At 40.7% G+C, this 21644-nt stretch overlaps 1 protein-coding gene across 1 annotated transcript in view; it reads right to left on the minus strand.

Annotated features, from left to right (window-relative positions):
* Window positions 1–21644, minus strand: part of NUDT4 (nudix hydrolase 4) — a 39720-nt gene that overhangs the window by 4514 nt on the left and 13562 nt on the right. The window contains exons 3-4 of the mRNA XM_006027060.3: window positions 6933–6977; window positions 2030–2114 (exon numbers count right to left, since the gene is read on the minus strand). Of these exons, the coding sequence (XP_006027122.1) occupies window positions 2030–2114; window positions 6933–6977 (130 nt within the window). The remainder of the gene's footprint in view (window positions 1–2029; window positions 2115–6932; window positions 6978–21644) is intronic.

The following is a 21644-nucleotide window of genomic DNA, read 5'->3' on the forward strand; positions in this document are numbered from 1 at the left end:
TTTTTTAGAAGCAGTTAAGTCTTCACTGAATACTTCAAGTTGGATAAGGGTTACATTCTAGAAGTCCAGGATTAATTCCCTTTTCCTTTACAACTTAATGTACTACACTGTACTTAGCCCAAGTTTATTACAGAAACAAGAAACATTTTATGCACACAGGCACTACCTACCACACCCACACAAATAAATAAAAGTAGAATAGCATGACTACATGTCACTTGAGGGCAAAAAACTTCACTTTCCAGGCATCAGCACTGGCCTTGTGGTAGAGCAGTTTCTGAAGTAGACAAGGCATTGCCGAACAACCTAAAGCACTAGTTCTGCTGTAGCTTCCTTAGTTGCTCTAACATGCACTTTAAACTGGTCATTGCTATTTTGCTAAATGAATACATACTTTAGAAGTGTACTGTTAATATTTGTAGGCAAAACCACAAGGAAGTTGTACTACAATTATGGTTGTTTCAGCATAATTAAAAATTGATTCAGGTTACCAATGGAGGTGCAGTGATATATTGGTGCCATATCAGATCAGCACCAACAAAAGGGAAATTAACATCATCAGCCATTGGCTTTTTTTTGGCTGGCATAGCCAGTAACGTACTGATAAATATAGTACATCTTCCGGCCAGGGCCCCTGGTCACTGCATGCATATGGCCAGGAATGCAGCCAAGCAGCACGGAGCACCCTGCAGGTAAGTATGGAGGGGAGCAGATCAAGGCCCCCATGGTGAGGGAGGGAGTGGGGCAGGGACTGGGGTTGGGGCAGGGAAGTGAATGGGACCCTGGGACCAAGGTGGGGAGTGGGATGGAGCCATGGGTGGATCATCCAAGGGATCAGTGTTCCAGTGCTTAAAATGGCAGCAGGGGCACTTGAACTAAAGCTCATCCAGCAGCGGTAGTGGTAGCAAGCTGTGCCTCTAGCTGCTGAATGGGCAGGGGGTGCAGCGTAGTCAGTGTGTGGCTCCCTGGGCAAAGGCAGCAGAGCAAAAAGCCCCAAGCCCACAGTGGGCAGTCCGCCTCCACCCTCAGCCCGCTCGGCTCAGCTCTGGATAAAAGCGTCCTAGCATTTAAAAGTGGTGGCAGTGGCACTTGAACTAAAGCTCATTTGATAAGCTTTAGTTCTAGCACCCCCGCCCCCATTTTTAAGCACCAGGATGCTGATCCCCCAGATGAGCCACCTGTGGCTCTATCCTGCTCCCCACCTGGGCCCCAGGGTCCCATTCACTATCCAGCCCCACTCCCTCTGCCTGCCCCCCCAAACGCCTCTTCCCCTCCACAGATTACTTACAGGGTGCTGCTCTCCATGCTGCCCAGCTACATTCTTGTAAATCAGTCACTGGATCAGTATCGGCTGACATGCCTGGTAAATACTTGGCTATTGGTATCGGCCAAAAAAATCTTTATCAGTGCACCCCTAGTTATCAAATCAGTACTTGTGCGATGCAACATTTAGGAAATGACTAGTTTCTTGTCTGTTCACAACAGGCTTGGGACAGGCAAATATCTTATTACTAACACGGTCATTATTGAATGATAGGGGAAACCAGTCAAAGTTTTTCATTAAAAATGGTAAAGGATAGTTTTCAAGACTTCTCATGCATTTTTTAAAAATAAACACTAAGTGATTTGATGCTAACAGAGGCATCAAAAATGTTGATGTTGCAAGTGTTTTCTGTTAGAAGTACTGTTGTCTGACCAACTGTATTTATGACCAAATACTTGGGAACTCTCATTCGGTCTAAAATCCTTTTACTGTTCATCCTGTTCTATTGTTTTATGATGGCTACTTTATACAAAATAAGAGTAATGAACATATCTGAAGTCAGAACCAGTGAAGTCTGTACAGATGTTGAGAGAAATTCCTTATTTCCAAGAGTTTCAGTTTATGCCACATGAACCATTTCTAGATTTAGAGAATCTAGTCTTAGACTCTGGGCAGTGGGGGGGGGGGGGGGGGGGGGGGGAAGGGGTAGTCACCTAATGCATTACAAAAAAACCCAACACGCAAAACCAAAACAAAAAGACTTGCCTATATTAACTGAATCTTCCCAGTCTTCCAATATTTCAGTCACAGTTAGAACATAAACGTAAGTCCTATGCTTCCGGTCTTGATTCTGCTCGAATGTTAGAAATGGAAATATTAATTCATAGCAATTCATAATGAATGCTTTTAGAGAGATATACAACAGAGGTTTAAAATTAGTGTTATGTTATTCAACAGGAGATTTTGGTGTGATGCATGTCGGCACAAACATCTTAACTTTCCCTAACTAACCATGTACTTATACACAAAAATCCCTTGGAAATCTTGCTCCTCCAGCTGACTAGACACAAAAGTATTAAAACCTCAATATCTCATAAAATAGGAAAGCCAGCATTAGTATTCAATAAAATCATAAAAAAGAGAGAGAAATGTAACTACAGACTATGGAATTAGGATTAAACTATACTTTTGGTCACACAGCAAGTGTCAAATATGTAGGTACAAATGTTTGTCAGCACTGGTATTAGGCAATCACTGTTAAGACTCCATGGCAGAAGATAATCTTTGCTTCTGAAACAAAAGCTGTGAAAACTGGATATTCGTTAAGTCAGCCTCCTATATTTTACACAATAAACTAAAAGGGAACATTTTAATTTTCTACGTAGTGCTGTTTGCAGAATTTCACTCAGTGCAGGTAAAGATGGCAAGTTAAATATTCTAAATTTGGGAGTATGACAAATGTGGAACTCTTTAAATACTGACTGATTTCCTGGATCTGTCATCTGCATAGCGTGATTTTCATGAAACCAAACAGACACTTCACTCTAGGATTATGACTGGGTAACAGCACCTACTTGTCCAATTAGGAAGAATGCACCCAAACCAGTTTGAACAGGATACGTTAGACAGAAGAGACTCAGAATCGTAGGGACTGTCTACTGGGATAAATAACTATTGTACAATAACTATTCTACACCAGCACCAGTTTTTGTACTTTGGCACTAGATTAAGCAGAGGTGGAAAAAAAAAATACCCCTTGTGAAATAACAGCATCTGCATGGAGAACTAGTGCAGAGCAGCTATTGCACTTTCCAACCTACACAAGCCTTTTTACAAAAGCTTCCCTGTCTAATAACTATCTTTCACTCCCTGTGTAGGCAGATCTTAGAGACACAGAAAGCTCTGGTTTGCTCAGAGAAGGTAACTTGGTCCAGATGTTGGAACAAACTATTAATTTAGCTTTAGGGAAATATGAAACCAAGTATTCTTGCAGACAAGTTTTAAACTCTTGATACTGTTTCACTTCCAAAATAAGGTCACCTCTTAACTTGATTTTCACAGGATCCAACAGGAGGACTTGCAGCTATCTGAAACCCTGACATGTCTGCAGAGGAGCAAGGAGTTTGGATATGGTGGGCAGTAAGCCTGCTTTAGAATGACTCCAAGAAAAGACCCTGAAACAAGTAAATGGCAACAAGCTGACCAAAGGTGGATGTGCTTAAAGAAACCAGAGAGAGAGGCAGAGGTACTAGCCCCATTACTACAACAATGCTCAAGGGAACCTATCATGGCTTCCAACTGCCATGTTGCAGGCACTTAAGTGCTTTGCAGCCAATCCCAAGGATGCATACCATTTCCACCCAAAAATCTAAGTAGAACTATTACACTGATGCCTAGCTTTAACACTTCAAACAAACAAACAAACCAACCAACCAACCAACCAACCATATTTAGCATCTGTAGACAGTTTAAGGAAAGAACTGCTGTTCCAGAATGCCTTCTCCTTACTTTCTAGTCAGGAGCCTTTGGGGTGTAGACTACTGGTTATGTAGGTTAAGACTCTAAAGCCAGTTACCAAGACACAAACTTTAAAGGATAAACTTTCTCCCATTACTCTCAATTTAGAGCCAATCAAGGGACAAGATAGTGAAACAAGCATAATACAACAGGATTACTAACAGATCTATAGTGCTAGATGTAGCCTAGTAATACAAGGACTAATTGAGCAGAGTAGAAGGAACTATGGAACGGATGTACCAAGAATACAGCTATTTCAAGATGAGGAGTTCAGCTGTAGATGGACTGCAGAAAGTTAGTCTAATCCCCAAATATGACCATGTCCAAGGCTTTCCTATATGTAAAACCAAGGCTTCTATTAAAGAAAAAAAGTAGTGCAGAATATTTTACAAAGCCTACACAAGAATTCATTGGGCATACTTAATTTAAGAAGGGAAATTAAAGTCTGATGGGACTTCTAGGGTTTGAAGCCTAGCGCTCCACTATCCAGAACACAATCTCACATTGATCACATCACATTTACACCCTATGCCAAGATCTGGAGAGAACAGTGGTTGAACTTGTTGAAAAGTTAACAACACGTGGTCCCAAAACTAATTTTGGCTGCAGCTAGGAATGAGGGTCTGAAAAGGAATCTCTAATGATGTGGGATGAACAGGTGATGAATCAAGCAAGATAAGAACAAATTCTTGCCTTAACTAGGCTCAGCTGGGCTAGAGTGCAAGAAAACTAATAGTTGTTTCTAATTCCAACATAGTGAGCAAGACATGGCACTTCTTGCTTCAAATTTCACTCTCCACATGACTTGAACACCTGTATGAATTACATATGTACTAGGTCTGTGAGACACTTTTCTGGCAGTTTTGTTTTGACACTGTTTCAACTGTTTGAGCTTGAAACAGCAAAATCAAAACAAAACAAAGGACTTTGAAACAGCCTTGAAACAAAAAGAGGGCAGTCAAAACATTTCGAAAGCTTCAAAACATTTCGAGATCCCCTCCCCAGTGCTACGATAGGGCTAGGGAAGGGAACTGAGACCAGCTGGGCTGAGTTCCTTTTCCTCCACCTGATCAAAACAGCAAAACCGTTTTGACTAATCGGAATAGAACAGTGTTTTTGAATAAAAACAAAACTCCAAACAAAACACTGTTCCATTGAAATGGATGTCGAAGTGGAACACTGCTGTTTTGCACAGCAAATATTTACCCTCACAAGATAAGACAAGCAAAAAGAAACTGAAGTTTCAGGATCTTTTAAAGATGGACTTGTAGTTTTTTCAGCTTGCATTTCAACAAACTACAATTCAGAATACTAAAGAAAGAACAAAGCCATACCACAACATTTTGTGGGTAGACCTTTCAATTAAGGAAAAGATTAAACTGATACAGGACTATTAAAATAAAGCCACATGCAGCAAAGTTGAAATGGTATTCAAGAGATACTTTATTACCACTGATTTTTCTTTGAAAACTGCTGGACAGCCATTGCAAGATCTAAACTTATAATTTCACTAATCTCTTCACATACTTCTGTTTCAACATATCATTTTTCATGTGGTTAAAGAACTCAAATGTGTTTTAACTTTAGGGAGAACTTAAGTAACTTGATTCTGTACTAGAAAAGGCATTCTAAAAAGACAAGTTTCGGTCATAAGATGCTGGTAAAATTTAATTTCCTGATGCCCAATGTAGGCCTTGCTGGAGCAGCACCACTACCAATCCCAAATGATACCCAACAATATCTGTTGGCCTACACACAACAGCATTTTTTCTAAACAGTAATACTGTTTTCATAATATAACTAGTAATGAAAAATGAAACATGCTTTTTCAGCACCCTCATTTATTTACATATAGCATCTTATGCAGTATAATCCAATATTATATACATGTGTATACACCAAAATGGCATAACTTCAAGCAGAACCCATTCTGAAGTGGAATTACAGCTAGGCTGCCCGATGTATTTAACTGCACTCTATTTTTACCTCATCATCATGAGCTATTCATATGAAAGGAGAAACAGAAAACTTTTTAAAGTGGTAGATAAAAAGCAAAGGTGCACATGTTAATTTTGGTTTTGAATGAGAAATCTCCACTTAGCTTTCAAGCTTTTAAAGAAATACCACCTTTTAAAGGGATATAAAAACCCAATATATGACCTATTTGTTGTACACAATTACAAAGATTACTGTAAAGATAAGAGATTTCTTTTTCAGTTCTTTGACCATTAAGTGATATCACTTTCAGCCATTTCTGTTAAATCGCTAAGGCTGTGCAAAGCTTTGGGTGCCGATTCGATTCGTAGGAAATTTGGCCCGATTCGGCGGCTGAATATCCTAATCGAATGAGGAGACCAACAGAAAGGTCCGAATCTATTCAAAGCTCTCCGAATACTCTGGAAAAGATCTGGAGAGGTTTGGAGATTTGGGCAGCCCCACTTGCTGCCACAGGGGGCTGGACCTGGACTCCATGCTGGTAAGTAAGGGGCGCAGGAGCAGAGGCTGGAAGAGGGGACCATGAGGGCAACTCCCACCAGGCACCATCCCCTGCCTGCTCCCCCAGACCCCCTGAGCACCCCCGACTGCTCTCTCAGCCCCCTCCCACCGCCCCCACTCACTGGCTGCTGCAGTGTCCATCGGGGCTTCTGGGGGTTTGTTGCAGAGCCCTCACAGCATAGGGCAGTGGGGATCACCTCCTGCCTAGCAGGAGCCAGTGAGTCCACAGATTTTTTTTAAAAAGGGAGTGGGGAGCTGGGGCTTGGCAGGGCAGCCATTCATAGGGCTGGGAGAGCAAGTGGGGGATGGGGCCTGTCTGATTAGGAGATTTGGCAGTGGCCAAATCTCCGAATCAGGTTTGGCCGAATCGGTTCCAGACAGTGATTTGAATCACTGTCTCCCGAATTTGCTGAATCTGAAGCAAATACTAGCCACTTCACACAGGCCTATTAATCACTACAGAGCAACAGGGGAGAAAACTTAGAAGACAACCCAGGAAAAATGTGACTAAAATTACAAAATAGGTAGTGCTTGATTTTAGCTAAATAGTTAAAAAAGAAAAAAAAAAGAACCAGCTACTATTTTATGGTTGCATTGTTAACAAATCTTCATTAAGTGTCTCCCCACTCCCTGCCACATCAAGAAAATAGCTCACCTCAAATATTCCCAGCAGTCTGCCCAATTTTCCTTTTACTCCAGCCTACAAAAGAAGGAAAATGTTACCATATTAGCTTCCTCCAGTTCACAGACAAAGGTTAAAGTCATGCTTCTGTAAGGAGTTTCTATAGAAGACAAAATGAATTGCATTGCATAATTATAGCAGGAGATTTCAAAATGTTACCTTTTAGAGAAACATTCCTTAGGCCTGTTCCTTAGAAATATTCTCTCCTTTAGAGAACCGTTTCAAGTGATCCCAAAATTTCTAGCTTTTGCCCTAAAGTATGCCTAAATACTTGGTTTATGTCATTTGAGAAAATCAATAGGAGGATAAATTAGACCTTTTTGATTTTTTTGAATGATTTAGTAGACATGTACAGAGAATGAACCAGTTAAGTTAATATCTACATTCATACCTAAAATATTAGTTTACTTGCCATGGTCCTCTAAACTATTTTTGTTTTAAGCAGCTAAATAAAGGCAAGGAGTAGAGATGAACAGAAAAGACATAAATGATGCTATTACTTACCAGAGTCCAAACCAAGAATCATTGGATGCTTTAGCTGATTACTAGTTGTTACTAATAGTCCAAACCAGTCTACTGCTGTAGCAAATCAAAAGGCTAGATTTCCCAAGATCATTCTGCAATACCATAAGCCAAGATACTTTAAATGCTTTTATACACACAACTGTTGGGGCAGGGATGGGACAGAGCCACACCAAAATCACTGAAAACATTTCTATCCCTCCCCAAATCTGGAGTTTGACAAAACAAGTTCAAATATAAACCTACACCTATGTTTCCCCATCTCAATTCTATACTACTTTTTTTTTTTTTTTTTTTTAAAAAAATACATTATACATGAAGCTTGTTGTAAGACCTTAACTTACCAGTTTTCTCTAGTTCTAAGTGTACAGGTAGTTTATGTAGTGCCTTTCTACTAGAAATCTCATTTATATTTTCTACTTCAGTTTGAACAAGTTGAAACTTTTTTTTTATTCCTAGGTGTTTTATGTGATGGGGCTTTAAGTATGCTCTTGTAATATAATGGATATTTAATGAATGTCTTTTCCATAATGAGAGTTTTCTAGCCTTCAATTTCCCCTTTTTGTACTGATTAGAGAAAAGGAATAATTGATAGCATCTCATCCTTTGGATGTTAGTACAGAGATTAATTTTATTACATTTTAATTAGTATCTCTTCTACAGACAGAAAATTAGGTTGGCTTTAACAAGTTACTCCAAGACACTATGTCACTTTAGAGAAAGATTGCATAACCATTTCTTAAGACCAGCCATCTGCCTTTGCTTATTTCTTAAGAATCTTAAACAGAGTAAAAGTCTGATCTCCATCTGATGCAAGTCACAGAGAGTTTTACTGATTTAGGAACTGGACCAAGCTTTTAGTTAATCCAATGACTATATAACCAACTGCTCTGAATGCACTGGGCACATGCTTTTAAAAAGGAACTCCACGAAAGATGATAAAGTATTTGGATAAATATATTTAGTGATCTTTTGTAAGTCAATTAACTTGATACAGCTGACACAGGTAAGACTCACTGCCTTATGTAATGGAGGCACTGTTACTATTATATCTCCATAGATGAAATTACTTTAATCATACGAGTGTTGGTTCTCAGAATAGGTCTAACCAGCATTCCTTCTGCAAAGGAAAAAAGTCACCATGTCTAAATAAACATCCAATGAAACATCTCCTATAGCCCCTAGCCTATCCGGCTCAATTAACAACTTTAAAACTTTGAAGAAACCTTTGACAAACTCACAAGAAGCTACTAAAAGAAGAAACAGAGATATGGATTTTTTTTTAAACCTGGTTAGAAAGATAGTGGGATTAAATATTCACTTTTCATCATACTGAAAACTTGACAGCCTTTATACTCTATACTCTATAATTCATCCACAGGGAGTGAATGAATTATAAGACAACAAGATGACCACTACTTATAGCTTAATCAGGATCAGAGAGGACTGTGGAACTTCAGAGACATCTTCACAAAGCTGAGTAAGTGAGCAACACTATAGCAAATCAAATTATGTGGGGGGGGGGGCGGAAATCAGAGGGGTAGGGGAAGGAGAAGAACTATTTGTAATCCCTACAAGAATTGTATTATCCATATTTGCATAGGAGGAGTTGGGTATTACTATAGATTAATGGTGCTCAAAGTACAGCCCATAGGCTGGATCCAGTACACGGAGCAGAGTCATCTGGCCCATGGGATTCTCCATGGGTCCAGGAATCTGGCAGTGGCGGAGTAGTAGCACTTAATTGCCCAAGCTCTGGGAGCCCTGCTGCAATTGATGTTGCCACTGCTCTCCTGTTGCTACATTTTTGAACCCCCGGGTACAGGTCTATTTAATTCAGTTTCACAGAAACTGTAAAAAATGACATCTGCACTCACTAGGAAATCCTGCATTGACCTTGATTTCCTGTGAAATCAACCTAAAAAACCCTGCATAATAGTCATGTAGCTGTTTTAGAATGTTTCAGTGTGTACCACAACACAAAAGACAACGTGATAATCACTGCAGCCATAGATCATGATTGAGAGTTACTGGGTGTGTCCACACAAGATGCTTACTGTGCATTAGCCTAACAACATTGTGCAGTAGCATTTCATGGCATTAGCCTAACAACACCGCACAGGAGTGTCATGGCAAAAACCGTGCCAATAGCCTACTGTGCAGTGTTATTAGGCTAATGCACAATAAGTGTCACTATAACTGTGCACCAACGCTAATGCACAGTAACTCTAGTTACTGCGCATTCAGTTAGTACTTCCTTAAGAAAGTACTGAACTAAATGCACAGCAATTAGGGCACATTAAATCAACATGCAGACATGCCCACTGTCTGCTAGTGATATAGATTAACTGAAAGCGCCAGTCAGTGAAGTGAAAAGTGTATCTATTAAGGTTAGCATTATTTAGTATTTCTAAACTTTTTGGAGAATGCTACATACAATATTTAAATTTAGATTTAAATTATATATTTAAATTTATAATCATATGACAAATTATATGATAACTTCTATAGAAAGTAAATTATATCAAGTTATACTGTTATAAGCCTCTCTGCCAATCAGTGCCAAAAGGTTGGGCTCCTGGGAAACACCTGTGAAAATTGGTTCTTTGTGCTGCAACCAAGCTGTGAAAATTATTGTCTCGCCATGAATTAAGTAGACCCCTACCTATGGGAAGCACCATGGGCTGCATCACCTAGCCTCATGGCCTGGATCTGGCCTGCAAATTTGGCTTTGCACCCTGGATCAGGCCCAGGGTGACTGTGAAACATTGAGATAGTTCAACAAAGACCTTTACTCGATGTGCAGCTATAGCTCTCCTCCCCGTCACAGGAACAGAGGAATGTTTAATGAATCTGAAGAGAAAACATCTTCATGAGAAACAACTAAACTGTGGAATTCATTACTATGGAGTCATCAAAAGCAAGAACTTAAGATTCAAAGAGGACTGGAAATTTAGATAGATATGAAAAATAGCCAACTACTGTAGCATATGAAAATTTGGAAGGGGCAAAAGAGACTCCATGCTTCTGGTTTCTGCCTAGCTTCAGTTGGCATTCCAGGACAAAACTTCCTATGAAAGAGATTACCCTATATCTGCCTGTTGTGGCATTCTTATGCCTACTTCCAAAATATCTGGCACTGGCCACCTTCAGAAACAGGGATACGGGTCCTGGTCCTAGGTAGTATGGCAATTCATATATTCTTATGAAAATACAGTTGTGTGTCCCAGTCTGCAAGAGAACCTATATAAAAAGGCAGTTAAGGTCAACTGCATTTGCACTATGAACGTTTCCTTTGGAAGGTGCATTATTGCTTTTATGCTCATATTCCCATCAAAGGCTGCCAATACAAGCTGTTATGATGCAACTATTGAATTTGTGCCACTCTGTAGCAATTCAAGTATGGCAAAATCACTTCTGTTTTAACCCTGTTTTATATAGGGTCAAAGTTAGTACAATTTAGCTCACTTTTATTGCTACAGGCTCAAGAAGATAGCAGTTACTACATAACAGCTTCTACTGGCTCTCAAGCAACAGCTCCCCCTCCCCTTTTCAGAGTGGCTACAAGTGTAGTTTGTCCATCAGGTTATCAGTACCACTTGATACTGCTATAATTGTTACATCTGTCTACATGCTTCGGAGATCTCTTTCACAGTATCATGAGCTCCATTGTCAAAGCAGCCTTTAACACTTAAGAGGTGGGTAGAAGGGGGAAGAACCACAAGGTAGCCCTGGCATATGCAATATGCAGAGCCTCAAATTCACCCTAGAGCTGGAGAAAGCCACCTTGTCAAATGGCTGGCCCTCTACTTTGGAGCTACTGATATACTAGAGGGCTGAAAATGCTGACACAGCCACTGAACAGGATGTCTCAAAGCTGTGCTTTTTCCTATAAGAGGAGCCTATCCAAGAAGGGTGTTATCCTGCCCTACACTGGAAACAAAAAAAGCATGTTACTGGCTATGTGCCTTCAAAAAGCTGTAGAAAGAAACAGAGGTTTTTAAAACAGAGAATCTGATTTAGTTCCAGCACAAATACTCATGTGAGACTTGGTACTTATTGGTTAGCCTCTGTGGCCAAGGTAAATTAAAAAAAAAAGTAAATAAATAAATAAAATAAATCAGAGGCCTGTGGCTGCATGTTACCCCTTCATTTGTATTCGATGGTCAAAACCAGGCCTTGGCGGGGTAGAGAGGGAAGAGAAAAGAGGGAAACAGCATCAGACTGGAATTAGGGAGGGCTGCTGTCAGCAGAGCAAGCATGGGAAGTATATCTACCTACATTTTAAATAAAAGTTACATAAATTTAAAAGACTGTTAAAAGATGCAGAGGGGTAGCAGATTGTCGTCTGAGTTCCTTCTCAATAAGGGCCACAAAAAGGAACAGCTGAAGAGGGCCTTTATAGGCCCTTCGGGAAAACACCATAACACCAAGTAACCAGGGAGACTGTGCCTGTATACTGTAAGTCAGAAAGTCCCAAGCTGTACACAAGGCTCCTTCACACCAGGAATGGTATTTACATGGACAAAACAAAAGGCTTAAGAATTTCCTGCTCAGACATATTTTAGATGCGTGTGCCTTTTGTGCCTAACAAGGTACCTCAACACACCAGTTAATGTTGACAGTCTTTTAGGACTGATGCATTAAGCATGCTTGTTTAAAAAAAAAAAACAACAACAAAGCTTGTATTATTTTGTCCATGAGAAACACGATATTTCACCATTAGTCTTTATGTTGTAGCAGTCCTCAAAATAGTAGCAATGATCCCCATACCCCCAAAAAAGGCATACTTCATTTAATAACCATAAAAAACCCCCCACTTCTTAAGTTGAAGTAATAAAGTATAGGATTTTTTGCTTACATGTGTACTTTTACAGTATTGTACAGAATCCAAGTAATTGGAAACATGCTATCCACTGAAACAAAATACATACATACATACATACATACATACAAGTACACACACACTTTTTATACCACCTTATCATTGTAAACAATATAACTATTTTAAAAGTTATGATGGTTTTACCAGGCCATAATTCAGATTTTCAGACTTGAGATGCTATTATGTAATTCTACCAAATTGTGGTTTAGAAGACTAGGTTTCAACCTACTTCAGCTATAACTATCTGGAAGCGATTAGAGTTGTTGCATGATTAAATATGGACAAGGATATACTGTTTCAGCAGAATCTCAGAAGTATTTTAAAATTACTGTATCATGTTCAGAAACCCTACTTGTTTAATTTGCATTCAGATTAAGCATGGAAGACTTTGGAGTCTAGATAATCTTCTGGTCTGCGCATTCTACTGTTGTCATGTTTTCTTTAGAGTAGCTTTAACAAAAGCTAAATCTTTCCAATAATAATTCTACTGCAGTTTTCTGGTTGAATTATTGTGATTTTATTAAACCTTATGTCATTTGCATAAATTAAGACCAGAAACGTTTACAGAATATATTTATAAAAATATCAGGAAATGAACAGGTAGCATCTATTTGAAGTACCTCACCCCAGCAACCATCTATATAAGACCAGCTGGTCCTGTAACTTGGCAGATAATCACAAAAACACAGCCAGAGCCTTAAAGAGAGGCTATGATGGATACTACCAAATATACAGTAAAGAAGAAATTGAAATATCTACCAGTAACAATGAAGGGTAGCAGCATTTTTAGAATACAGAAAACAAAGTGGCAAAGAACCCGAGCATAGTCCTGAAAGGGTCAGCTGCAGGCATGTAAACAGTTTAAGGGATTTTTTATTTATTTATTTATTTTTTTTTAAAGGTGGTACGATCACCTTAGCAAACATGAGCTCTGAAGAAAACATGTTTACAAGTTTTACTGCTCTGGTCCCAATTCCAACTCCCACATTAGAAAACACTTCTGACTTTTTGACCAGATTGTAAATAGCGACACTAACACACAGAAGTCTAGTTTAACAAGACTAGTAAATCCCTTAACTTAGTTTTGATCAAAACACCGTGCTAAAAAAAACAAAAAACGTTAAATATGTTCATTTCTTTAATGCTAAAAGAATTGAGTTTTTATAGTATTTCCTTCTGCTATATGAAAACATTAAGATGCACCACCAGGTCTCATTCAAGACAAAATATGTCTGTATTATAACTTGTTCTGGGAGTGTTTGATTCCAGGATCTGAAGTTTGTAAGTTAGGGAAAACTATTTTTAAACAGGAGGTTGAAACTTTTTTTCTTGTATACCAATATAGATAGCATAGGTATTATGTCTGGGGTCATTACATTAGGAATGTAGTCCTACACATTTCTAATCAACATGGCTACTGCTTGAATATTTAGCGTAAAGCAGTCTTAAGCATCTGCCATGAAAAAACTCCCTCACAACATGATTACCCAATTAATCTATGCATCAACTGTTTAAGCAGAGACTAGCCCACAAACACGAGTTAATCAAGAGTGGCTGTTACCGAGTAGAAAGCAAGTCAAAACCCAGAAGGAGCCAAGAACAAGCAGGTCAGCATCACTGTGCCAACAAGTGCCCACCAAAATAAGGCAACTCAGTACCAGGAGACAAGATCAGAAGTTTCCTCTGAAGAGTTCTATGAATGGTATTTTGCAAGAGAGATGGCATCCCAGACTAAGTTTAGGTGACAAAAACATTTTGCTTAAGCAATGACCCTGGTTCACTTTACAACCGAATAGTTCTGAACAAGAGAGAGTTTCTCCCATCAAGCCCTTGAGCTATGAACTGATGGAAGTCAACTGTTTTCCAACTCCTCTTAGAAAGAGATGGGATTCTACTTGAATAAGATCTTCACTTAATCTAGCTGAACCTATGATGCAAGTCATCTGAAGTGTTGCATTCTTAACAGGTAACTGGGTATCTGTTGAGCATGTCAAGTTAAAGCATTCCAGTACCAAATATAAGGCAAGGCCAGTGATGATGCAATTATTTCAAGATTATTAAAAAACACAACAGTGAATGGCACAGAACTTCCACCTGATAAATTTAATGTCTCCTGGTTAAATATCACATAGTAAGAAGTCACTTACAAACCATCTCTCGGCAAACTTAAGTGCCCTCAACAAAGAGTATCATTATTTTAAGAAAATATGGTTTTGGTTGGAATCCCTCCACACTAGGAGAACTTAGAAAGTAACAACTTAAGTGTCACTACAAGATGAATGGTTTCTGGCTTGAGTCATGTGATTGCTTAAAGTGGGGAGGGAGGAGGAAAAAAGTAGCCATAGTCACTCCCTTGACTTTGAGAACAGTGATCTTGGAGAAAGACAACCAACTGTGATGCTTTGGACATGCAGAAAGAAAATAGTGCTGGGAGGGGTAGGAGAAGGAAGGGGAAACCAAGCAAGTGATTTTGGCTTTATTCTAGGCAGGAACAGACTCCTACTCTAACCTATCAGTTCAACTATCGCAGCCCTTGAACCTCTATGCTGCTGCCCAATATGTATTTTCTTTTTTGCCAACATGCACATGGTAACAGGTATGATTGGCATTCTATAGTTTTCTGTAAAGCTACCACTTGAAAGTAACTATTCTTTAGGTGAAGGGAATTGTTTGCTGGCAAAAACAGCCAGTTACAGACCTTTAAAAGTCAAATTTTGGGGGTCAGGCCTGACAAGCCAATGCTTACTATGTAGGGTATACAGCTGGCATGTTCCTGCCACGCTGATTATAGTAGCTCTGAAGAACGGTGAAGAGTATTTTTTTGCAGGAGGCCATCCAATTAGTAGACACTGTCTTATCAGAGTTCTTGCATTCTCTAGTCTTTATTAGGTCCAAGTCCCAACACAGAGAGGATGAATTTACTGTTACCCTGTGGTTTTTAGCCTCAAAGTGCACACACCATCAGCAAACATTACTGTCAGACACAAGTCCTGATGCTTACTTCTTGTTTCCTGTAGATGGAGCAAGATTCATGCTGTACCTACTTTGTGGATATCAGGAGGGCAAATGTCTGAGAGGGAGGTTTGCTTAAAGCTTGAAAATAGTTTGATTGTGTGCTAAAGTTAATATAGCATCAACTCTTTTCCCTGAAGAGGCAACATGATATTTCTCCTATACTCTGTTACGTACAACATGCTGGCATTTCTCTTAGAGGGAACAACTGCTGTAAGTAATTAAGTTTTATTAAGTCAAGACTTTACACACTGCAGAATACTTTACAAAAGACAAACACACAGACACACACACACACTTTTCCTGCAGTTATACAGCCTTATCACTGTAATATTATTTCCTCAAGAGGTACAGAGCAAGTTCCCAATCTAGGTTCATTGGGATCATGTTTCTCAGACATTAGGGGTATCTACACATGTGCTTCAGGGCAGAAATGGGAGGGGCATTTAGAGCAGCAAACAGGGACCGCTCTAATTAAAACACTGCAGCATCTCAGGTAGTCAGCACCCCATGTTTCAAAATGCCCATTTTGAAACACAGGATGCTGAATACACAAGACACTGAGCCACACTGGAGTGTTCCCATTTGATCAAGTCTGCTGAAGCATTCTATCAAGTCTGCTCCAACATGTTGGAATCAGAATCCACTGGATCACATGTACAGGCACCCCCATGGTGTTCAACACTGTTAGTTTAACAGATTGTAGTAGTTGGAAGAAGGTGGAGAGGGGGGACTAGTTTAATCAGGTCCCTACGAGGCTCCAGACAGCAAGCTAGAGGTTTATGGCCCATATCTGGCCTATTAAATTTCCAAGCAGCTGGACACCATGCAGGCCACATGCTGTGTGTAGTTGAGTACCCCCACTACACAAACTGCTGACCCCTGCCCAGTCTGGATTCATAGATGTTAGGGTCGGAAGGGACCTCAATAGATCATCGAGTCCAACCCCCTGCATAGGCAGGAAAGACTGCTGGGTCTAGATGACCCCAGCTAGATGCTTGTCCAGCCCTCTCTTGAAGACCCCCAGGGTAGGGGAGAGCACCACCTCTCTTGGGAGCCTGTTCCAGACCTTGGCCACTCGAACTGTGAAGAAGTTCTTCCTAATGTCTAGTCTAAATCTGCTCTCTGCTAGCTTATGGCCATTATTTCTTGTAACCCCCGGGGGTGCCTTGGCAAATAAAAACTCACCAATTCCCTTCTGTGCCCCTGTGATGAACTTATAGGCAGCCACAAGGGCGCCTCTCAACCTTCTCTTGTGGAGGCTGAAAAGGTCCAGTTTCTCCTCGTAGGGCTTGGCCTGCAAGCCCTTAACCATACGAGTGGCCCTTCTCTGGACCCTCTCCAGGTTATCCACATCCCTCTTGAAGTGCGGCGCCGAGAATTGCACGCAGTACTCCAACTGTGGTCTGACCAGTGCCCGATAGAGGGGAAGTATCACCTCCTTGGATCTATTCGTCATGCACCTGCTGATGCACGATAAAGTGCCATTGGCTTTTCTGATGGCTTCGTCACACTGCCAACTCATGTTCATCTTGGTGTCTCTGCTAGGACTCCAAGATCCCTTTCCACCTCCGTGCCACCCAGCAGGTCATTCCCTAGGCTGTAGGTGTGCTGGACATTTTTCCTCCCTAGGTGCAGCACTTTGCATTTCTCCTTGTTGAACTGCATTCTGTTGTTTTCTGCCCACTTGTCCAACCTGTCCAGATCTGCTTGCAGCTGTTCCCTGCCCTCCGGCGTGTCAACATCTCCCCATAGCTTTGTGTCATCTGCAAACTTGGACAGAGTACATTTCACTCCCGCGTCCAAGTCACTGATGAAGACATTAAATGCGACCCTCTAGCCAATTCGCCACCCACCGGACTGTGTAGTCATCCAAGTCACAGCCTCTTAACTTGTTCACCAGTATGGTGTGGGATACCGTATCGAAGGCCTTCCTGAAGTCTAAGTGGATACCCACCTCCCAACCTAGTGTGCTATGCAGATAGCTCTCCCTCCCCTGCAGCACAGGCAGACCAACTCTTCATGTAGCAAGTGTGGCCAAGCAGGTGGCACTGCACATGTGGGTGGGAGATGGAGGACAGATGGGCTGCCCAGCATTCTCCCCACTTACATGCAAAGTACAAGTAGCTGCCCCCTCTCCTCTTCCCCACCTTGCTGTGTGCATCACATGCACAACCTCCTCCACCCCCCAGCACTGGGAGCCCAGGTCTACCACCCACCCTACTTCCTCCCCCCTGCCCAGAAGCTGCATACACCACCCACCCACAGCATGGGCAGGTGATCTCCCTTTTTTACCATGCACACTGCCCGCTCCTAGCCACTGAGGCAGAAGCAATTGAGGGGGAAGGGAGGGGAGGGGGGTGGTGGAAGTGATGGCCTGGCAGGTGCCCCTGGGCTGCATGGTAACTCTTCAGGGGCCACATGAGACCCATGGGCCACCAGCTGGACATCTCTGATCCATACCTATCAAAACAAAGAAGTGCCCAAAGTCATGGCCCTTCCAAGTTCTCAATTTAGTCACTTTAGGTACTGCCCCTTGAGGAAGTGCCTGCTATTTCCACTCTCCATTCTAACTGGTTAAGACTTGAACATCCCACTTAATTACAGTAGGTGCCTAAGAGGTGTCTCAAACCAGGGCTTACTCCCAATTTTAATTGTTTGTAGTTCATTACAAAAAATTACAATTCTAAGCATTTTTTGTAATTGTAGTCCCATTTTTTGTATTTAGTTACAACATTCATAGATACCAGCATCTTTAAGCATTCAGTTCTTTTTTCTTTAAATGGCTAGCACCACTCTTGTTCCCATAGAATACTGATACTGACTGACTAGATGAATGATGTTAAAACGCCCAGCTTTCCCAACTTGCCAAACCTTCTACTAGACACAAGTAAAAATAACAGACTAAATATAAGCCAATTATGTAAGCAGTGGAATGTATAGCTGCAGACAGTGAGATGAAGGCACCTGACATCATCTACCTCTAGCTTAGACAAGTACCTGGCTCTCAAGGATTACTGTTCTACAAAAGCAGCTGTTTTTGAAATGAGAGCCTTCTAGATTACCAGGAGTCTGCTAACAGACTTAACTGAACACTTTAAGCAGCTAGAGAAATGGGTTTCTACTGAAAGCTGCAATACGTTGTCCCAGAGAAAGGATGCATTGTGCTCCTACTCAGAGGCTTGGTCAACTGTGAAAATTCATACAATTGTACTTTAGTTAAAAGCACACAGAAGCATGCCTGTGCTGTGGTGCAAGCCTTCAGCATACGTCAAATAAGAATTTCAGTGCAACTATGTAAAAGATATCAACACAGCATGTGCTTGGGTATCAGTTTAATATAATTGATAAATATACTAACAACATTAAATCTGTATGCAAAAGCAAACTGCAGTCTTACATGTAGCATGCAGATAAGCTTTTTTGTTTAAGTATGTAACCATAAGGTATTGAGATGTCTCAGCATCCAGTTGCAGATAAAAATGGTATCTTCTTAGTGGAAAAGAGATGAGAGGACTTCTATTATCTGTAGCTTCTGTCCTGTGGCACAAATCTAAATCAAGTTTGGAATTGCACTGCTGAGAGCAGTATGTCCCAGAAGTTTGAGGTTGAAGGAATCAGGGGATGCCTATGCACTGTGATGCAATCCTTAATGGAACTATCATGTTTTTCAAGATTAAAATTTGTCCCACACTGGCTAAAGGTGAACAACAGGAAAACAAATTCCACATCTTTTCCACATGCACATTCCACACGCTCTCTCATCTGTAATTATCACTACAAGAAGGACCTTACTTCACAGTCTCCTTAGACTTAGGGCCTTGTTGCACCTTATGCTGCGAGCCACACAAACTTTGATTGGCGTTAGTGACAGCTTGGAGTTTGAAGCAGTCACACCCTTTGTGTAGAAACTCTGACTGTCCCCAATCTGCACATCTGTGACTTGCTGTTAGAGGTCTGGTAAGCAGAGGCAGGACTAGGGTTGCCAACTCTGTCTGAACTTATTCCGGAAGGTTTCCAGAATGCCAACATGCCCGAGACGCACAATACAAGAATGCCCGTGTGCTTGTGTATATCAATTAGATTATGGTGCATAGACTTATCAGGAAGGCACATGCAACTATTACATTAAAAAGTCACTGGGCTACTGCATAAATTGGAGTCAACATTTAATTTAATGAATGCCCTATAATTTATCTCCTGGGTGACCCAGGAGTCTCCTGGAGATTCATCTAATTCCTGGAGACTCCAGGGCAATCCTGGAGGGTTGGCACCCCTAGGCAAGACTAGGAGCTATAGTAAGTTGCCACTAGAGGGCTGGTGAGCCAGGACAGGCTTCTAACCCTGCCAGATGGATAGGGGCAAAAGAGATCCTGGGATACTGAAAGACCTCAACTTGGGCGGCACATCTGTGGGGCGTAGCCACACCTTAATAGAACGGGGGCTGCGTAGTGCAGATCAAAGATAATCCTGTCCTGGAACGGTGTAATTTTGAGCCATGAATGCTTAACATCAGTTTAAGGTGTTGATGTATGGACAATCCAGGAGTTAAGAGCCCCAGGAGCCATCCAAAATGACTGTGTAAAAAGGCCCTTAACACAGTGCTACCATTTTGGGTTGAAGGGTAAAAGAGGTCAGGAGACTAATAAATAGCATACCAGGTAGCATAATATACAGCTGGGATTGCCGTTTTTGCAAAAGATCTGGCAAAAAACAATGGTTAGGGATTTAAAGGATTGAGAGTGAAACATCTAGACCTACATAAAATAAGTTGCTTAAGGCCTCCTCACAGAGGCTTTCAAGTTCTTACTGGGAGCATTTTTCAGCAAAAAGGGTGCACCTGCATCAACATTTACTTTTGAATAAGAGCACTTCGTGTCCATCTCAAAGCTGACTTCCCAAATAGATCTAATACTGTGCTTTAGAAGCCAGTTTGTAAAATTTCAAAAAAATCAGTTTTCAATATTTGAATCAAAGGGCATCAAGCATATATAGGCATTCAGTGAGGTAACATTACATCTTTAGGCGTATGATGCATGATCAAGTGCTTATTTTTTCCATTAGATAAACCTACTTGCATACTTGAAGTTCAGCACTGTCATCTTGGCAAACTGTTTAGGTGCTTATTTGGAATTCTACCTTCTATGTCCCAAACTTAAGTCCCGAGAGGCTGGATGTGGCAGATATGCACAAACACATAAGCAATATGGAGTACAGCCTTACCATCCCTTTCATTCAAAGGATACCATGGGTGGAGTAGATTACAATGCCCCTCCCTTATTATAACAATAGCACATTAGAGCTGCAAGTGCTCCAATTGAGCCCTAGGCTGCAAGCCTGATAAGATTAAAATCTAAACTCATACCTCCCAGAAGAGTCTTTCTGAATTGTACTCCAAAAAACACACCCAAAAAACTAGCATGCTAAGCTTAAGTCTAACAAGGTTTAGACAGTATTTCATATTGCAAGCATTTGAACTTTAAAGCAAACTGCGAGACAATTAAAAAAAATTCACTATCTAAGCATGCCGCTATAAAGTGAGGTTGTACCTGTTCATCAAGCCTCGAACAGTACTTTAAAAAAAAGAATTCCAGGGGAGAAGTGAAGATTGTCCATTATACTTTTCTGATGATGATTAATGGCTTGAGAGTTTTTCTACCTTTGTATAAGAGCAAGTTACTGGCATTGTAGGAATTATGAAATGTACTTTAATTATGTAATACATGAGGGAATGTTTTATCATATCAGGTATAAGCACAGCAGTCTTTCAGGAAACCAAAGTTTAAGCAGAGGCAGGCAGAGAGTGAAAGTGCTAATGTTGGCAGGATGGATTGTGGGAAGCCATAAATACACCTAGTGTATGAGAAAAGGTGGGTGAACAATAGCAATGAAATTAACATGCCAAACTGGCTCCTGGAGGTTTAAGAGGAAGCTCACAAGGACTAAGGAAGGTAGGAAGTTTGTGTGTCTTGGTAATAACAAGGTAGGCATGTATGAAAGTTTCAGTTTAGATCTAATCAGTTTCTAGAAAGTCAGAAGATGTAGTGAGAAATTCAGGTAAGACACGGGAGAAATTAATTCTTTGCTAGTGAGAGCTGATCTACTGGAGTCAGCCAGCTAGAATTTCCCTTGCTAGCCCAGCTGTAAATATTTTGATCAAATGCTTGTAACCTAGTCCTGTGTGGGTAAGTCATTAATAAGTACCATAATACTGCTACTTTAGATCTAGTATTTTGTCACACTATTTTATATTAAATAGTTACTAC

This window comes from Alligator sinensis, unplaced genomic scaffold (assembly GCF_000455745.1).
Source record: "Alligator sinensis unplaced genomic scaffold, ASM45574v1 scaffold141_1, whole genome shotgun sequence".
In the NCBI taxonomy this organism is placed as follows: Eukaryota; Metazoa; Chordata; order Crocodylia; family Alligatoridae; genus Alligator; species Alligator sinensis.